Genomic DNA, 19,428 nt, shown 5'->3' on the forward strand with positions numbered 1-19,428 from the left:
TGATTTCACTGTAGTCCCAAGTAGATGGTTTGTAGATGTTCAAAGCTGTCAACTACATTTCAACTAACTACTGACCTTAACCCTTATCCTAACCCTAAACTTAACCCCTATATATATATATATACAGTGGGGAGAACAAGTATTTGATACACTGCCGATTTTGCAGGTTTCCCACTTACAAAGCAGGTAGAGGCCTGTAATTCTTATCATAGGTACACTTCAACTGTGAGAGACGGACTCTAAAACAAAAATCCAGAAAATCACATTGTATGATTTTTAACCTTTTACGACTAGGGGGCAGTATTTTAATTTTTGGATAAAAAACGTTCCCGTTTTAAACAAGATATTTTGTCACGAAAAGATGCTCGACTATGCATATAATTGACATCTTTGGATAGAAATCACTCTGACGTTTCCAAAACTGCAAAGATATGGTCTGTGAGTGCAACAGAACTGAGGTTACAGGCGAAACCCAGATAAAAATCCAATCAGGAAGTGCCGCATTTTTAAAACCGCCTCATGCCAATGACTCCTTATATGGCTGTGAATGAGCTACGAATGAGCTTACGTTTTCTACTTATTCCCCAAGGTGTCTACAGCATTGTGACGTCTTTTTACGCATTTATGTTGAAGAATAGCCGTAAGGGACCACATTTAGCAAGTGGTCACATGATGTCTCCCGCAGAAAATCTTGCGTAAAATACTGAGGTAGCCATTTTTCCAATCGCTTCTTATTAGAAACCAATTGTCTCGACGGATATATTATCGAATAGATATGTTAAAAACACCTTGAGGATTGATTCTAAACAACGTTTGCCATGTTTCTGTCGATATTATGGAGCTAATTTGGAAAAAAGTTTGGCGTTGTAGTGACCGGTCGATTTCTCAGCCAAACGTGAAGAACAAACGGGAGCTATTTCGCCTACAAAAATAATATTTTTGAAAAAAAGGAACATTTGCTATCTAACTGGGAGTCTCCTGAGTGAAAACATCCAAAGTTCTTCAAAGGTAAATGATTTAATTTTTGATTGCTTTTCTTATTTTCGTGAAAATGTTGCCTGCTGCCAACGAACCCTAGCATAGCATTATGCCATGATAAACTTACACAAATGCTTGTCTAGCATTGGCTGTAAAGCATATTTTGAAAATCTGAGATGACAGTGTGATTAACAAAAGGCTAAGCTGTGTCTCAATATATTTAATTTGTGATTTTCACTAATAGGAACATTTTCTAGGGGTATTTATGTCCGCTGTGTTATGCTAATTCGTTTGAGGCTATGATTACGCTCCCGGATCCGGGTTTGAGAGTCACTTAAGTAATTAATTTGCATTTTATTGCATGACATAAGTATTTGATCACCTACCAACCAGTAAGAATTCCGGCTCTCACAGACCTGTTAGTTTTTCTTTAAGAAGCCCTCCTGTTCTCCACTCATTACCTGTATTAACTGCACCTGTTTGAACTCGTTACCTGTATAAAAGACACCTGTCCACACACTCAATCAAACAGACTCCAACCTCTCCACAATGGCCAAGACCAGAGAGCTGTGTAAGGACATCAGGGATAAATTGTAGACCTGCACACGGCTGGGATGGGCTACAGGACAATAGGCAAGCAGCTTGGTGAGAAGGCAACAACTGTTGGCGCAATTATTCAAAAATGGAAGAAGTTCAAGATGACGGTCAATCACCCTCGGTCTGGGGCTCCATGCAAGATCTCACCTAGTGGGGCATCAATGATCATGAGGAAGGTGAGAGATCAGCCCAGAACTACACGGCCGGACCTGGTCAATGACCTGAAGACAGCTGGGACCACAGTCTCAAAGAAAACCATTAATAACACACTACGCCGTCATGGATTAAAATTCTGCAGCACACACAAGGTCCCCCTGCTCAAGCCAGCGCATGTCCAGGCCCGTCTGAAGTTTGCCAATGATGACCATCTGGATGATCCAGAGGAGGAATGGGAAAAGGTCATGTGGTCTGATGACATAACAATAGAGCTTTTTGGTCTAAACTCCACTCGCCATGTTTAGAGGAAGAAGAAGGAACACCATCCCAACCGTGAAGCATGGAGGTGGAAACATCATTCTTTTGGGATGCTTTTCTGCAAAGGGGACAGGATGACTGCACCGTATTGAGGGGAGGATGGATGGGGCCATGTATCGCGAGATCTTGGCCAACAACCTCCTTCCCTCAGAGCATTGAAGATAGGTTGTGGCTGGGCCTTCCAGCATGACAATGACCTGAAACACACAGCCAGGGCAATTAAGGAGTGGCTCCGTAAGAAGCATCTCAAGGTCCTGGAGTGGCCTAGCCAGTCTCCAGACCTGAACCCAATAGAAAATCTTTGGAGGGAGCTGAAAGTCCGTATTGCCCAGTGACAGCCCCGAAACCTGAAGAATCAGGAGAAGGTCTGTATGGAGGAGTGGGCCAAAATCCCTGCTGCAGTGTGTGCAAACCTGATCAAGAACTACAGGAAACGTATGATCTCTGTAATTGCAAACAAAGGTTTCTGTACCAAATATTAAGTTCTGCTTTTCTGATGTATCAAATACTTATGTCATGCAATAAAATGCAAATTAATTACTTAAAAATCATACAATGTGATTTTCTAGATTTTTGTTTTAGATTCCGTCTCTCACAGTTGAAGTGTGCCTACGATAAATACTGACAGACCTGTACATCCTTTGTAAGTAGGAAAACCTGCAAAATCATATAATAACATTGCTGTTTAAAATCTACACTAACATTCAAAGGTTTGGGGTCACTTAGAAATGTCCTTGTTTTTAAAAGAAAAGCACATTTTTTGTCCATTAAAATAACATCAAATTGATCAGAAATATAGTGTAGAGTAAACATTGTTACTATTGTAGCTGCAAACGGCAGATTTTTTAATGGAGTATCTACAGTGGCGTACAGAGGCCCATTATCAGCAACCATTACTCCTGTGTTCCAATGGCACGTTGTGTTAGCTAATCCAAGTTTATAATTTTAAAAGGCTAATTGATCATTAGAAAACCCTTTTGCAATTAAGTTAGCACAGCTGACAACTGTTCTGATTAAAGAAGCAATCAAACTGGCCTTTAGACTAGTTGAGTATCTGGATCATCAGCATTTGTGGGTTCGATTACAGGCTCAAAATGGCCAGAAACAAATAACATTCTTCTGAAACTCGTCAGTCTATTTCAAAACTCGATCCTCCAGAAAGTGGAGAGCAACACTTATGCAGTTCTACTACGTGATATTTCTTCAAAATCGATGCATTAGACAGGATTACCTAAACATACTGACCAGCTCAAATAGACAGAAGCGTGCTATATTGCTGACCAATCCGAACTGATCTCTCGGCATGTCCAACCCACTCATTATCTCAGGCAATCATAGCTAGCGGGAAGGTTGCTCACTTTTTCTGTTGCTTAACAAATGGCATACAAGTTTGTTATTAAGGCACATGAAAGTTCACATGTTCCAGTAAAAAGTTTACTTTCAAATGGCTTTCCTGTGATGTAGTGACCCGCGACATACGCCTAGTTACCTGACACGAGTCACATATGAGGTTGAAAAGAGCCAGAATTGCCCTTTAACATTATCCTAGCTAAGCAGTATCCTAGAGAAGGAAGTAGTGCAGGTTCAATCAGAGCCTCACCATCCCCCTCCCTGTCTCCACTCTACCACTGTCTCCTTCCGCCCAGAGGATTAGTGACAGGGGAGAGCTTCCAAGCCACAGTCAGTGCAGGCAACAAAATGCAAATGAGAGCTAGTTAAGTGTGAAGAAGCTAATTTATTTCCCATTTGGAGCCGAGATTAAGATGCTTCCTCCCCAAACCAACACAGGGGGGATGGAGGACCCATTTCCTTCTCTCCAAAGGCTGAGGGGGAAAAGGAGACGAGAGGAGGGGATGGGGTGGGAGAAGGAGAAAGAGGTGGGGGTAGGGGATCGACACGATTGAAGAGATGCATTGTACACATCCAGACCATCACATCAAAATAACACGCCAACTTTCATAGGCCATGCGGAAAGTTCAAGCTGGTGGTCTATCCACTCTCATGTAGTTCACAGTATCTGATAATGTGTGTGTGTGTGCCTGCTAGAGATGAGATAGTGGAACACAAAACCAGTTTTCTAAGTAGAAAGCCCAGCCAGAAGAGGGCTAATGCACATACAGATCTGGGACTAGGCTACCAGTGTATGCAGTTGACTGTGGTTCTGATTGCATGAACAGATCTGGGACCAGGCTACCAGTCTATGCAGTTAACTGTGGTTCTGAGTTAGCTAATGCACAGACAGATCTGGGACCAGGCCTACCGTTCTATGTATTGAAGTTCACTGTGGTTCTGTTTGCTCTGCCCTCAGATGACGGGCACCACCCAACAGAACTCCAAGGCCCAACAGGTCCACATCTCAGCATCCTCAGAAACTGGGAATACCCCCATCAATGTGACACTTGACCCCCAGGCCCAGCTGGAGTCAGATAAGCGGGCCGTTTACAGGTAAGACGTGGTCTCAAAGCATACATTTGTGCAATATACTGTACATTTTCTGTGCTATATACTGTAAATTCTCTCTGTTAGTTAATTCAAACTAAGCTCTCCAAAAAGTGGTAAGGCAAAACTCCCTTGAGGAGATTTTGAGAATCATCAGGCTTTTAAAAGGACACTTGTAAACAGACGCACGCACCCACTCCTGCATGGACGCACACACACACACACACACACACACACACACACACACACACACACACACACACACACACACACACACACACACACACACACACACACACACACCCAATGCTGGTAAGGTAAGATTGAGCACGATGATGGTTGGTTTTCTGTATTTTCTCCAGGGCACTGGGTTTTGTGTAACCTATTGTGTGGTACATAATGTGTAAGGAATGATCTTTTCAAGTGCAGTATCACAATTAGGAAATCCTTGTAAGAGTAATTAAGTCAATAGACAGTTGCTGCCAACTGAAAACTAAACATACATTTTGAAAAACATCCTCCTCTCCTAACTCATCACTTGAATATTAATGTACTTTCATAATGGGCTTTTACAGTTTTTTTCGATTGCTAAACGACAGTGGGCACAACTGGAGTCACATGTGCAAAACTCTAACTACAGTCTGCACTACCAACAGTCACCTGAGCTAAACAGTTCACATCACCTGCAAAACTCATTCCAAGCAACACAACTCTTAACACATGGCTCAAAACACGCTCAGTGCAACCAAACACAATGCACAACCCTCACTGAGATAACACACACTGTCACTCAGAACACACTGAGAGTAAAAACACTAGCATCAAACACCAATACAGAAAATACTAACTTTTCATCTTTACAGTTTGAACAATTTCAGTGACTTCATACAAAGTAATATTTTCTTCAAAGAAAAGAGTGACATTCTTTCACATGATTTATTAAAATTTTTAGAACATAACAATTCTTTAAGATAAATGAAAATTAGCAGTTTGCTTCAATAGTCTGTAGTAATTTACGGAATTACAGTAATGAGAAAAAAGGTAGAAACTAAAAGTACATACTGTAATTCGAACAAATAATTGAGGGGCTAATCCTGCCTTTCTCTAGCATCAGGCCACAGGTTTTCTTCAACATCACATCTAATGTTTTCTCTTGCCATGCACCTGGGGAAGAACCTTCTGGAGTGCCTTATCCATCCCTGGCAGTCCTCTGGACCCGTGTCCTCACAAAACCATAAATCTGTGATGTGCTGCAAACCAATCTGTGACAGCTGCAGAGTGGTGAAAAGCAACGTTATCGCAAACTATGACAAAAACTTGGGGTTTCTTACTGGCTCCCCTGTTCTGCTGGCACTAGCTGAGCATAGAGCTGTTCTAGGAAAGCTATAAGCCTTTCTGTGTTGTATGGGCCAATGAGTGGTGTGTTGAGAAGCAAACCATCATTGGCCATTGCAGCACACATGGTGATATTTCCCCCTTTGGCCTGGAACCTCCACAGTGGCCCTTTGACCTATAACATTCCTTCCTCTGCGCCGTGTTTTGGGAAGGTTAAATCCAGCTTCATCAATAAATACAAATGAATGTGGTCTTTCCAGTGCTTCCACCTCCATTACTCTCTGAAAAACAGTAAGTGCACAGTTTTACTGTAGAAATGCTAGTGTTTTTTTTACTGTAAATATTTTGTATAGCTGTGTACGTAACCTCAGACGTCTTACCTGGACATATTGGTATCTTTGCTCTTTTACCCGTTCACTGTTTCTCTCGAACGGTACAGTGTATAACTGTTTCATTGTAACTTGGTGTTTCTTTAGGATAGTAGTTGTGCTGACAGAATGAACATTTTCAAATATATCATTATCAGCCAGCACTCTATCTTGAATCTCCCGCAGTTTTATTGCATTGTTGACAACAACCATGTCAACAATAGCATTTTCCTGCGCATCTGAAAATATTTTTCCTCTTCCCCCTGTTGGGGGCAGCCTTTGGGTCCTGTTGTAAAAATATATTTTACAGTTAAACTTACTGTAATATATATCTGTGTAAATATTCTATAATTGCAATACAAAATAGATTCCTGTAATGTTTTCATTTACTGTGAGGATGTAACTCTCACCTGTTTGCATGATGGAAAATTCGCATTACAGATGCCACTGTGGATCTTTGCAGATTGGTTGCACCCTCAACCCTGCCTCTCAATGAGAGACCATGGTTCACGACATGGTCTATAATTGTAGCCCTTATTTCATCTGAAATAACAGCTCTTTGTCTTCTTTGTCTTCCTCCATCCGCCCTCTCCCTGCCACCCTTCTCCCTCCACGAACCCATCTTCCTTGTTCCATTTCCAAAATGAGTCTTTTCTGAGCTCTACCTATATATACTGTAATATGTGTGTGTGTTCACTAACAAGTCTAAAACAAGACACCTGCTTAGCCTTTCAGCTGAAATTGCAATCAGCAGTGTTTGAAAGGCACAAGGCTGAAATCTATTCCGTTTTGAATGTGTGGTTCACAGTTTTGACAGCAGTGTGTTAGCATTTGAACAAAGTGCTGTAAATCCACAGTGTTGTGCAGGTTGTGGTTAAAGTCATGGGATAAGTGTGTAGAGTTTTGAAAACTGTGTTCAAGCAATGAAAACGAACTAGAGTTTGGTCCACATGAACTGCTGCTGTGCAGACTGTAGTTAGAGTTTTGCACATGTGACTCCAGTTGTGTCCACTGTCGTTTAGCAATCGAAAAAAACTGTATTATCTGTTAATGAAGAAAATTATTCACAGAACACAGAAATGTGTAATATGTTCAGCAATCTCCCAATGAGAAATCATGCTCCAGCAACAAACCGCTATTTTTGTGCTACCAAGAAAAATACATCTTCTCCCCAATACCGTCTTCAGCAAACTCTATGATGACACTGCATGCTCTTTGTTCGGCTCACTGCCCTGGCTCCTTGGCTCTCCCCTAGTGTAGTTATCCACTGCTCTTGTCTGAGTGTGCTCTTGGCCCCATGGTTGGCCGGCTCAGGCCCCTTAGGCGAGTGCTGTGAAGGCCTCGCCAAGCCTGGGGCAGAATTTCTAAGCTCCTCTGAGATACAAGGCTTCTCTTTGATGTGAGCAGCCAGCCTGAGAGGGGCTGTGGGCACTGGAAAAGACACTCAGCCCCAGGTCCACGCTGCCTGTTCACTCATTATAGTCCCTCCTGAAAACACACTCATAGGCGGGCTCGCAGCCATGCTCACGCACACGTGAACTCACACACACACACACACACACACACACACACACAGACCGCTATAACCCTACCACTTGAAGGATATGAAACTGAAAGCAAAAAGGGGCTTCAAAACGTTGCCTTTTCTTCCTCTTTGACACTTCCAAATGTCCTTACAACATTCTAAACATCCACAGGCGGAGGAGACAGCTTCCTGTCTCCCACTTTATTGATAATCTCCTGTAGTGTGCTCACACCATGCGGCAGCACAACACACAACACATGCTGCTGCAATGACAAAAGCTAACTCGACAGATATATTGTGGGTTAAATCAAATCAGAAATTAACATATTCTGTTTGTGCCAATTGATGAACACATGTTGGAAACCTTGGATTAAAGACAGAATGCTTGTTTTTGTATTTGGATGGCCTTGATGACAAAATGCTGTGCTATAATTCATAAAAGATACGCAACTTGATACGCAACTTTAAAGCATGTGTTCAATGAGTCAAATGTAGCCTCCAAAGCCATTGTCTCGACTCCCTCCCACTACTGTCAATGATGCAAGGGAAACTTATACTGTACATTCTCAATCCAAAAAAAGCTGCTCCTCCCCTGTTCCGCACTGTTCCAATTCTCCGCCGCCATTTGGGGGTTGGAAAGTTTTCAAAGTGATACCAGAGTTTGAATTAGCATCCCTGTAATTTATCCAGGAAGTTTGCAGCATCTCTCCCTTATTAATGTTTGTGCACACGTCAGTTCTTTTCGCTAATGGCCTGGATAGTGAGTTTGTTGTGCGCGGAGAACCTGTCTAGCTCCTCTATTCTCTTTGACGAGTCCTCGCTTAATTATTACAGGCGGAATCAACTTGTGATAGCTGTAATTAGCCTAACGAGTTACGAAGCTCCCGATGAAGATGCGCTAGATTGGGCTTGTCTTATTAGCGAGCTAGCAGGCGGTCTGTTTTCCAGAGGTCGCTCCACTATGCCCAACTGATGGAGGCTGAACGAGAGGCATAATTTTTATTTGTTGTGTACGTCTTTGTAAGTGAAATGTTGGTTGGGGAGATTTTAGCTACTTTGTTTTGATATGTAAAACAATAGTAAAACTTAGATGAACTGTTTGTTTGCTTGTTTCACAAGGACAACAGGAACACACAGTATCTCACAGAATCAATGTGGCAACTATTTCCGCCTTCATGGGTGGGTATATTGAGAAAATGTTCTGTACATTAAGAAGTTAAAATACATGCAGTGAACTTGAAATCTACAGTGCTTTTCCACATTTTGTTGTGTTAGAGCCTGAATTTAAAATGTATTTATGTCGCTGGCCTACACACAAGACCCCATAATGTCAAAGTGGAATTATGTTTTTAGAAAATCTTACAAATGAATAAAAAATGAAAAGCTGAAATATCTTGAGTCAATAAGTATTATGGTGTTATGGCAAGTCTGAAAGTTCAGGAGTAAAAATGTGCTTCACAGGTCATATAATAAGTTGCATGGACTCACTCTTTGTGCAATAATAGTGTTTAACAAGATTTTTGACTGACTACCTCATCTCTGTACCCCACACATACAATTATCTTTAAGGTCCCTCAGTTGAGCAGTGAATTTCAAATACAGATTCAACCACAAAGACCAGGGAGGTTTTCCAATGCCTCTCAAAGAAGTCCACCTATTGATAGATGGGTAAAAAATTTAAAAAGCAGACAATGAATATCCCTTTGAGCATGGTGAAGTTGTTAATTACCCTTAAGGATGGTGTATCAATACACCCAGTCACTACAAAGATACGTGCGTCCTACCTAACTCAGTTGTCGGAGAGGAAGGAAACTGCTCAGGGATTTCACCATGAGGCTGTCATGGAAATTCTTACACAGGGACACTCAAAGTCAATCTTAAATTAATCATCCTTTATTTGTCAGTGCGCTGGAGAGGTTCCAACCAACTCAATGCACCATAGTACACATGTCAATCAGGAGCTCCCCCTGGGAAGTACCAGCAGTTGTCTTATATATGGCTATACACAGACAAGTTATATTTGCATGATTTAGCATAATTAATTAATCATTACCATTTTGTTTCATTCATGTGACTGACCAATACTGGTTCATAACATGTCACAGACCAATACCTCACGAGGCTTCTTCTCTCTATGCTGAGACCTTAAAACAGAGAAATTCATTCATTCTCAAAACAAGGTCTGGGCGTGCTTCCAAATTGTAGATACTGATAAGTGAGGATTCGTTAAGTCAGTCACTTGCATGAACACAGAAATGGTTTATTAGAACAGCACATGAATGAAACACAGAAATGAGTTATAAGAAAAGCACAAACATTACAATTCCCATTACAAGGCCAATGGTGACTTTAAAACAGTTACAGTTTAATGGCTGTGATAGGAAAAACTGAGGATGGATCAACAACATTGTAGCTATTCCACAACACTAACCTAAATGACAGAGTGAAAAGAAGGAAGCCTGTACAGAATAAAAACAGAGTGAAAAGAAGCAAGTCTGTACAAAATACCTGTTTACAATAAGGCAATAAAGTAAAACTGCAAACAAACTGGCAAAGAAATTAACTTAATGTCCTGAATACAAAGTGTTATGTTTGGGGCAAATCCAACACAACACATCAATGAGCACCACTCATCAATATTTTTCAAACATGGTGGTGGCTGGGAGTTTTATTTAGGATAAAAAGAAACAGAATAGAGCTAATCACTAATCTGCTAATCAGCTAATCTGCTTTCCAACAGACATTGGGAGACAAATTAATATTTCAGCAGGAAGGCAATATAAAACACAAGGCCAAATATACACCAGAATTGCTTACCAAGACGACAGACTTAAGTCGGCTTGAACATCGATGGCAAAACTTGAAAATGGTTGTATAGCAATGATCAACAATCAACTTTACAGAGCTTGAAGAATTTTTACAATAATAATGTGCAAATATTGTACAATCCAGGTGTGCAAAGCTCTTAGAGATTTACCCCAAAGATTCTAAGATGTATTCGGTTTCACACAAAAGTCCCATATTTGTCATACATCCTCAATCTCAAAATGGAAAGCAAACAGCGTTACATGCTATAACACTTTTATTTTCAACCTTTGACATCATTGCCATCCAATTTCTAATGGGCCCAAATTGCAGTCCAAAGCCCTGTATGTGGTGTGTCACTCTACACCGTAGTGGGTCTTGGCTGAAACCTGCTAATGCTGATCCGCCCGAGACATAGCCTCGTTATTGTTATTTATTGTGTTACTATTCTTCTATTTTTGTTTGTTCATTTTCTTAATTTTTAACTCTACATTGTAGGGACAGGGCTAGTAAGTAAGCATTTCATGGCAAAGACTACACCATGTGACAAATGCAATTTGAAGTGTGTGTTTGCTGCCACTTATTGAACTCCAGTGGGTTGACGGATTCACAGGGAAGCGAGGAATGAGAGGGTATGTGTGTGTTTGTGTGTTAGTGAGCACACACGTGTGTGCATCCATAGAGCAAAGTGGCGCAGCGGCGAGGCAGAGACATTCCGTATCATACACTATGGGAACGCTTTTAATTTGACAGTGCCCTGGGATGGGGCATGCAGGATGTCTGCGCACAGACTTCCGTAATGCACCATAAAGTCTGTTTACCTTCACCGCTGTGAAGCTCTCACCGCTATTTTGTCTCCCGTCTGACCGCTCCCACCATCCTTAACGACCAGCGCTGTTTGATGGCGCAAAGCTAGCCACCCGTGTTCCTTAAAAAAAAGGCTTCCCTTCGAGAGTTCAGCGGGCTGGTTGAAAGGTGTTTGTGTCAGAGACCAGGGGTTTATTGGCATGGTCAGTCTGATCTCTGGTTGGTTCCTCACCGTTTGACTTGACTGAGAAGGTTGAGAGAGGAAGGGCTGCAGGATATTTATGAGGGAGTTTCTCAAGCGATTTTAACTTTGATATTGTTACGGATACAGAGAACTGGTTACTTGTGGAAGTAAGCATCTTTCGATAATGTTAATCACAGGAACATTAACGACCACAGCTGATATGACTGAATAGATTTAAACGTCCTGGACAGTTTGAATGGTGAATACAAACTATAACTTGAAATGAGTAACATGAAAAGATTACACTGGCTTAACTGGATCAATGAAAGTGTCACGCTCTGATGATATGAAGGTGACACACCAGCCCATCTGCCTCCGTCTCCCATGAGCCCACTTGCTCTCTACAACTGGACTGTGACAGAGACAGAGAATACAAGCACGCAGGCAGATATGCGCACACGCACGCACGCACACACACTTCAGATCTCACATACCGCAGACACTACACCCTGTGCTGGCTTTGCCCATCTATCCCGCATTGCAGGTGATGGAGGGAGGATGGACCAACAATGACTGTATATATGAATGGATAAATCAAATCAAATCAAATTGTATTGGTCACATACAGATGGTTAGCAGATGTTATTGTGAAATGCTTATGCTTCTAGATTCGACAGTGCAGCAGTATCTAACAGGTAATATCTAAGAATTCCACAAAAAAACCTAATATCTAACAAATTCCAGAGAAAATCCTAATACACACAATCTAGTAAAGGAATGGGATGAGAATATATAAGTATAAAATATATGGGTGAGCAGTGACAGAGCGGCTAAGATGCAATAATTATTAAAGAATAGATAGTGAAGTATACAGGATACATTACAGTACATACATATGAGATGAGTAATGCGTGATATGTAAACATTCATTATTAAAGTGACTAGTGTTCCATTTATTAAAGTGGCCAAAGATATCAAGTCTGTAGGTAGGCAGCCACCTCTCTGTGCTAGTGGTGGCTATTTAACAATCTGATGGCCTTGAGATCTGATGCACCTGTACTGACCTCGCCTTCTGGATGGAAGCGGGGTGAACAGGCAGTGGCTCGGGTGGTTATTGTCCTTGATGATCATTTTTGGCTTCCTGTGACATCGGGTGTTGTAGGTGTCCTGGAGGGAAGAGCCTTGCGGTTGTAGGCGGTGCAGTTGCCGTACCAGGCGGTGATACAGCCCGACAGGATGCTCTCAATTGTGCACCTGTAAAAGTTAGTGAGGGTTTTCGGTGACAAACCACATTTTTTCAGCCTTCTGAGGTTTTTCAGCCTTCACCACACTGTCTGTGTGCGTGGACCATTTCAGTTTGTCGGTGATATGTACACCAAGGAACTTAAAACATTCTACCTTCTCCACTGCTGTCCCGTCGATGTGGATAGGGGGGTGCTCCCTTTGCTGTTTCCTGAAGTCCACGATCATCTCTTTTGTTTTGCTGACACCAAACTCCCAGGGCCCTCACCTCCTCCCTGTAGGCTGTCTTGTCATTGTTTGTAATCAAGCCTACCACTGTTGTGTCGTCTGCAAACTTGATGGTTGAGTTGGAGGCGTGCATGGCCACGCAGTCGTGGGTGAACAGCGAGTACTGGAGGGGGCTGAGAACGCACCCTTGTGGGGCACAAGTGTTGAGGATCAGCGGAGTGGAGATAGTGTTTCCTACCTTCACCACCTGGGGGCGGCACGTCAGGAAGTCCAGGACCCAGTTGCACAGGGCGGGGTCGAGACCCAGGGTCTCAAGCTTAATGATGAATTTGGAGGGTACTATGGTGTTGAATGCAGAGCTGTAGTCAATGAACAACGTTCTTACATAGGTATTCCTCTTGTCCACATGGGATAGGGCAGTGTGATAGCGATTGTATCGTCTGTGGACCTATTGGGGTGGTAAGCAAATTGAAGTGGTTCTAGGGTGACAGGTAGGGTGGAGGTGATATGATCCTTGACTAGTCTCTCAAAGCACTTCATGATGACAGATATGAGTGCTACGGGGCGATAGTAATTTGTTCAGTTACCTTACCTTTCTTGGGAACAGGAACAATAGTGGCCATCTTGAAGCATGTGGGGAGAGCAGACTGGAATAGGGATTGATTGAATATGTTCGTAAACACACCAGCCAGCTGGTCTGCGCATGCTCTGAGGACGCGGCTATGGATGCCGTCTGGGCCGGCAGCCTTGCGAGGGTTAACATGTGTAAAAAGTTTTACTCACATCGGCCACGGAGAAGGAGAGTCCACAGTCTTTGGTACCGGGCCGCGTCAGTGGCACTGTATTGTCCTCAAAGCGTGCAAAGAAGTTGTTTAATTTGTCTGGAAGCAAGATGTCGATGTCCTTCGACAGGGCTGGGTTTGTTTTTGTAATTCGTGATTGTCTTGTAGACCCTGCCACATACGTCTCGTGTTTGATCCTTTGAATTGCGACTCCACTATGTCTCTATAATGACACTTTGCTTGCTTGATTGCCTTACAGAGGGAATAACTACACTGTTTGTATTCAGCCATATTTCCAGTCACCTTGCCATGATTAAATACGGTGGTACGTGCTTTCAGTTTTGCTCAAATGCTGCCATCAATCCATGGTTTCTGGTTAGGGAAGTTTTTAATGGTCACAGTGGGTACAACATGCTCACTGAGTCAGCATATACATCAATGTTATTATCTGAGGCTACCATGAACATATCCGATTGGTCAGACCAGCGTTGGATAGACCTACGCCCGGGCGCTTCCTTTTTTAGTTTCTGCCTATAGGAGGGGAGCAACAAGATGGAGTCATGGTCAGATTTTCTAAAAGGAGGGCAGGGGAGGGCCTTGTAGGATTGTGGAAGTTAGAGTCACAATGGTCAAGCGTGTTACTCACTTGTGTACAGCAATCGATATTCTGATAGAATTTAGGTAGCCTTGTTCTCAAATTATCTTTGTTAAATTACCCAGCTACAATAACTGCAGCCTCAAGATATATGGTTTCCAGTTTGCATAAAGTCCAGTGGAGTTCCTTGATGGCTGTCTTGGTGTCCGCTTGCAGGGGGATATACACGGCTGTGACCGAGGAGAGTTCTCTTGGGAGATAATATGGTTGGCATTTGATTGTGAGGAATTCTAGGTCAGGTGAACAAAAGGACTTGAGTTCCTGTATGTTGTTACAATTACACCATGAGTCGTTAATCATGAAACATACACCCCCACCCTTCTTCTTACCAGAGAGATGTTTATTCCTGTCGGCGCGATGCACTGAAAATCCCTTTGGTTGTATGGACTCCGACAGCATGTCCCCAGCTAGCCATGTTTCCGTGAAACAGAGCTTGTTACAATCCTGGATATCTCTTTGGAATGCAACTCTTGCCCTGATTTCATCGACTTTGTTAACTAGGGACTGGACATTAGCGAGTAATATACTCGGAAGCGGTGGGTGGTGTGTGCGCATCCGAAGCCTCACTAGAAGACCGCTCTGGCACCTTCTCCTCCAGCTGTGTTTTGGGTCGGCCTCTGGAATCAGTTCAAATGCCCCGGGAGGCGTAGACAAATGATCCGCTTTGGAACAAAGCGTAGTGCTGGTTGTGCTGGTAAGTTGACGTCTCTCTGTAATCGAATAGGTCTTCTCGGTTGTATGTAATAACACTTAAGGTTTTCTGGGCTAACAATGTAAGAAATAATACATAAAAAACTAAATACTGCACAGTTTCCTAAGGACTAGAAGCGAAGCTGCCATCTCTATCAGCACCAATCAGTAAGCCATCGATCATGTGACACCATTCATTCTTATGTGAAGACTCAATAGGACATTAAAGCCAAATGAAGTTGGTTAAGATGGCGTCTCATGGAGACATAACATGTGTAGTTGGTGCTACTCCAGGAAGTGACATTACAGGCCAGCTCAGTGCTGCCCCTCTCATTGAGTATCTCAAGTTGAAGGCCGACCGGGATATGCAGGCTGCCATTAGCAACTCAATTATCCTTATAACTTCCTCTGTGTGATCTTAAAATAATCAGTTATAGAACATGCATCGGTGTATTAGAAGCAATTATTGTTAACATGATTGTCTTTGAAACATTTTTTTTATTTACACAAAGGTTAACCGCGAAGATCAACATTTTTCCATTCACTATGGAAAATTAGGAGATCCTGTTTTCTGGTAACAATGCCTGCAGTACCGCGGTCAGTACCGCGAACTTTCAGTCGTTCTCCCCTGGGATGGACAAGGGAAGAAAGAGAGCAAAATAGAGAATAGGAGAGACCGAGAAATAAATAGGGGGAAGAAATACAGAAGGGAGGTGGGAGGACAAGACAGAAGGAAGGAAGTAAAAGAGCAAAAGGAGGGGGCAGAGAGATGGGCTGCCATTAAACTCACTGTGTGTGAGTGTGCATGCTTGCGTGTGTGTGCGCGTGTGTTTCTTGCATGCGTGTGCATGCTTCTTTGCGTACATGTACGTGCATGTGTGTGTGTGTGTGTGTGTGTGTGCACGTGTATGTGTATGTGTGCCCCCTGCACAGGGTGTGCTTCAGACATGTAGCCTGGGGGAGAGGGCCTTGTCGAGAGCAGACACAGCGTGGTTCCTGCCACAAACTGGGTCCTAATAAAGCGCCCGGGCATATGGCAGGACTGATTAGAATGGCAAACACGGTGAACACACAGATAGAGCCACCCCCTCCTCTAACCTTCTTCACCCCCTGGGTGGGTTGCCAAAAGCTCCCCAACAAAAACAGTGTCAGAGAACAAAATTGGAATAGTAAAACATGGTTGCTCTTGAGGGGCGGCACCTTTTGTCCAATTACGGAAATACTTTAATTTTACATGGTTTTTCTGAAGTGTTTGTTTCTACCACAGGTACTACAGGTATTTCTGCTTACAGATTTACTTCCATTCTATATGGAGAGAGGAATGAAAAATGACCTTAGGCATAAATAAGTCCCCACAATTATAAGTACAGATCGATAAGCGAAGGTGTAGAAACTCACACACCCTTGCTAATGACAGCAAGGCCACAAACACGTACGTTAGTATCACACCATGGTTGTGTTCGATACGGCACACTATGTCCTATGTGCACCACTTTGGACCACCATATAGTGAATAGGGTGCCAATATAGTAAATTGAGTGCCATTTCAGATGCACCCCCATGCCTTTGATTCACGTACGATACTGCAGATAAAGGGTAGGTTTTTCATAACCATTCCCCAACCTTAATGTTTAAGTGAACACGTATCGTGCGAGTGTGATTCATGGAGGACCGTTTCGGTGGGGTGTTTTTGTCGTGGCTCGGTTGGTGCAGGAGGAGAGATTTTGTGCTGACTGACTCCACGCTCACTCCCTCCGTCCTTTAAATGGCTCTTTTATGGCCCGGGTAACGATCCCCCCGTCGGCCGTCTCCATTCCGTCGCACTGCAGATAGAGACTGGCTGTTTTTTTGGTGTCCTCGATGTGGGGCTAAATGGTGTCCATATTAGGACAGCCTTAGTATCAGAAAGACTTATACAGCATTCACCGAAGTCCGATCCACTCACTGATCTACCACTGTCTGTTCCCTAAGCATGAAACTGTGTAGCCTCCATTCAAGCTATGAGTATAAGAAATGAAATGCTCCCAATTTGCACAGCTTGGGTTAAGGCATACAGAAGTACCAAAATAGTGACCATTAAATCAAGGGAAACAAAATGTGACACATTATTCAATAGAACTGAGAAAATATTTTCATGTTTATTACTTGGTAGGCCGACATTTATTTGCACCGACCTGAGCAGCTGATTGAGCGTTGAACCATGTAAAAAGTCCAAAACCAGGAAAAATATCCTAAACCAGGCAAAAGGTCCATGACTGTTATGTGCCTGGAGCCTTACCATTTAATAACTCCATCTAAAATAAGGATTAAATTGTGTCATTACTGCTATTGTTTATTTGCCTGACAACTCACCCTGAATTTAATTCCGCTGCTCTATCAATTGCTACATACATTCAGTCTGAAACTGCCATCCTAGAAGTTGTTTGTGTGACAAAATGAGGGGTGTCGTACAAAACAAATTAATCAGCGATTGGATCATCTCTAACAAATCAGAGTATCAAAGTTGATCATGTAGGCCAGCTCTGGCCCAACCCAGCAGATTCTGGGACCAATCAGAATGGTCATAATATGTTTGCATTCTATGGATTGTCAGCAAGGGATGCAAATCCAGACCCATTGTGGAGAAGAACCGTTTTTCTCTTACTGTGGTGTTGTGGGTGTGGGCCAGGCGGCCAATAAAACCTATTGTGTACCCATAATGCCCCGGGGTTATGAGAAGAAGCCCCACAGCATCATATCTCCATTACATCAGTTGTGTGTGTGTGTGTGTGTGTGTGTGTGTGTGTGTGTGTGTGTGTGCGTGTGCGTGTGCGCGCTGTCTGTGTGTTTACAGAAAGCACTACTGAGGAAGGGGGAACAAACATTTCTATTGGAATCAATAACATGATAAATTCCTAGATTTATCTGGGTTTTCATTTTAGATTAGTTCAATACTTGGACCTATTTTTACTCTCATAAGACAATGACTGTCTATAACACTTAGATATCTTAGCCCTAGTTCACCGCTCCATCGTCTCACCTAACTAAAAATGACGCCACGTTCTCTTTGGAATAGCGTGGATAGAGTGCTTTCTGAAACCATGCAGTGGTAGTTCACCCCGTCAGACCTTTGACAATAGTTTGCTCTTTGGGCGTGGAATGGGTTAAGCACACCTCTGTTTCATACAGCGCGCCAGAGCAGTTCTTCCAGAGTCGGGAGAAATGGTCATGCATATTGATAGATGTTAATTGCATGCAAATAAAGGTTGCTTCTCTACAACACCCACAACGGAAGCACAATCATGGCCTCGGATTGGGACAAACTCTTTTCACTCCGTGGGCGGTGGTATACATTACAGTGGCCGTGGTTTTCAAAGCTCAAGGACTGTCCGATGCACATGCACTTTCAACTGGAAACCCTCCGCCTGCGACCTCATTCATAACTTAAACTATGGTGGGTTAATACTTATAGTTTACAAATGCACTTTCATATTAGTGCATACTTTTGCTTAATTTCCTCTTCATCTATTGGTTAATATTCTCCACTCCCCTTTAAATTTCTGGTCATTCATTTCACCTGTCACTGCTGTGCTCCCTGAAGAAGGCCTGTGAGCCGCAACGTGTTGGTGTATTTAATTTTTTTTTTTTACTATTCAATAGCCACTAAAATAAAGGCTTTTTAACTTTTCCACAAGAGTGCCTTGGTTTTTTGAAGTACAACTTACTTTGGTCGCTATAAATTATACCCCATTCTCCGAATTCATGTTTTTATTTAACTAGGCAAGTCAGAACAAATTATTATTTACAATGACAGCCTACCCCGGCCAAACCTGGACTATGCTGGGCCAATTGTGCACCACCCTATGGGACTCCCAATCCCAATCGGATGTGATACAGCCTGGATTCAAACCAAGGACTGAAATGACACCTCTTGCATCGAGATGCAGTGACTTAGACCGCTGCACCACTCGGAATCACCTCTCTATCTATCTTCATTTGATGCCAAAACAGCGGTCCCTATTTGCTAGCCAACAAACAATGTCAATCTACTAAATTTACCTGAATGAAATATAGAAAACTGATGTGTGTGGCCATAAAAGACAGAAGGTAACAATGTAGGTGAGATTTAATCCAATTTCACTGCGATTGGTTAGTCAACATGCAATAATACCTGTCAATCGCTGAGATTAATTATTTGCATTGCAGGCTTCATTAAAAACTGCTAATCGGAAGGATTTAAAAAAAATCTAATTCATTTCTTGGGGTTCTATACATGAGACCAACTTTACCATATTATCCTGGAGGCATACTTACACGACCAGTCTCGTTACTTTGCGTGA

The 19,428-nt window shown here is 42.6% G+C and overlaps 1 protein-coding gene across 1 annotated transcript in view; it reads left to right on the forward strand.

Moving 5' to 3' along the window:
- Nucleotides 1–19,428, forward strand: part of LOC112257997 (homeobox protein PKNOX2-like) — a 100,000-nt gene that overhangs the window by 53,496 nt on the left and 27,076 nt on the right. Inside the window, exon 4 of the mRNA XM_042327855.1 lies at nt 4,358–4,494. Within this exon, the coding sequence (XP_042183789.1) occupies nt 4,358–4,494 (137 nt within the window). The remainder of the gene's footprint in view (nt 1–4,357; nt 4,495–19,428) is intronic.

This window comes from Oncorhynchus tshawytscha, linkage group LG09 (genome assembly GCF_018296145.1).
Source record: "Oncorhynchus tshawytscha isolate Ot180627B linkage group LG09, Otsh_v2.0, whole genome shotgun sequence".
Lineage (NCBI taxonomy): Eukaryota > Metazoa > Chordata > Actinopteri > Salmoniformes > Salmonidae > Oncorhynchus > Oncorhynchus tshawytscha.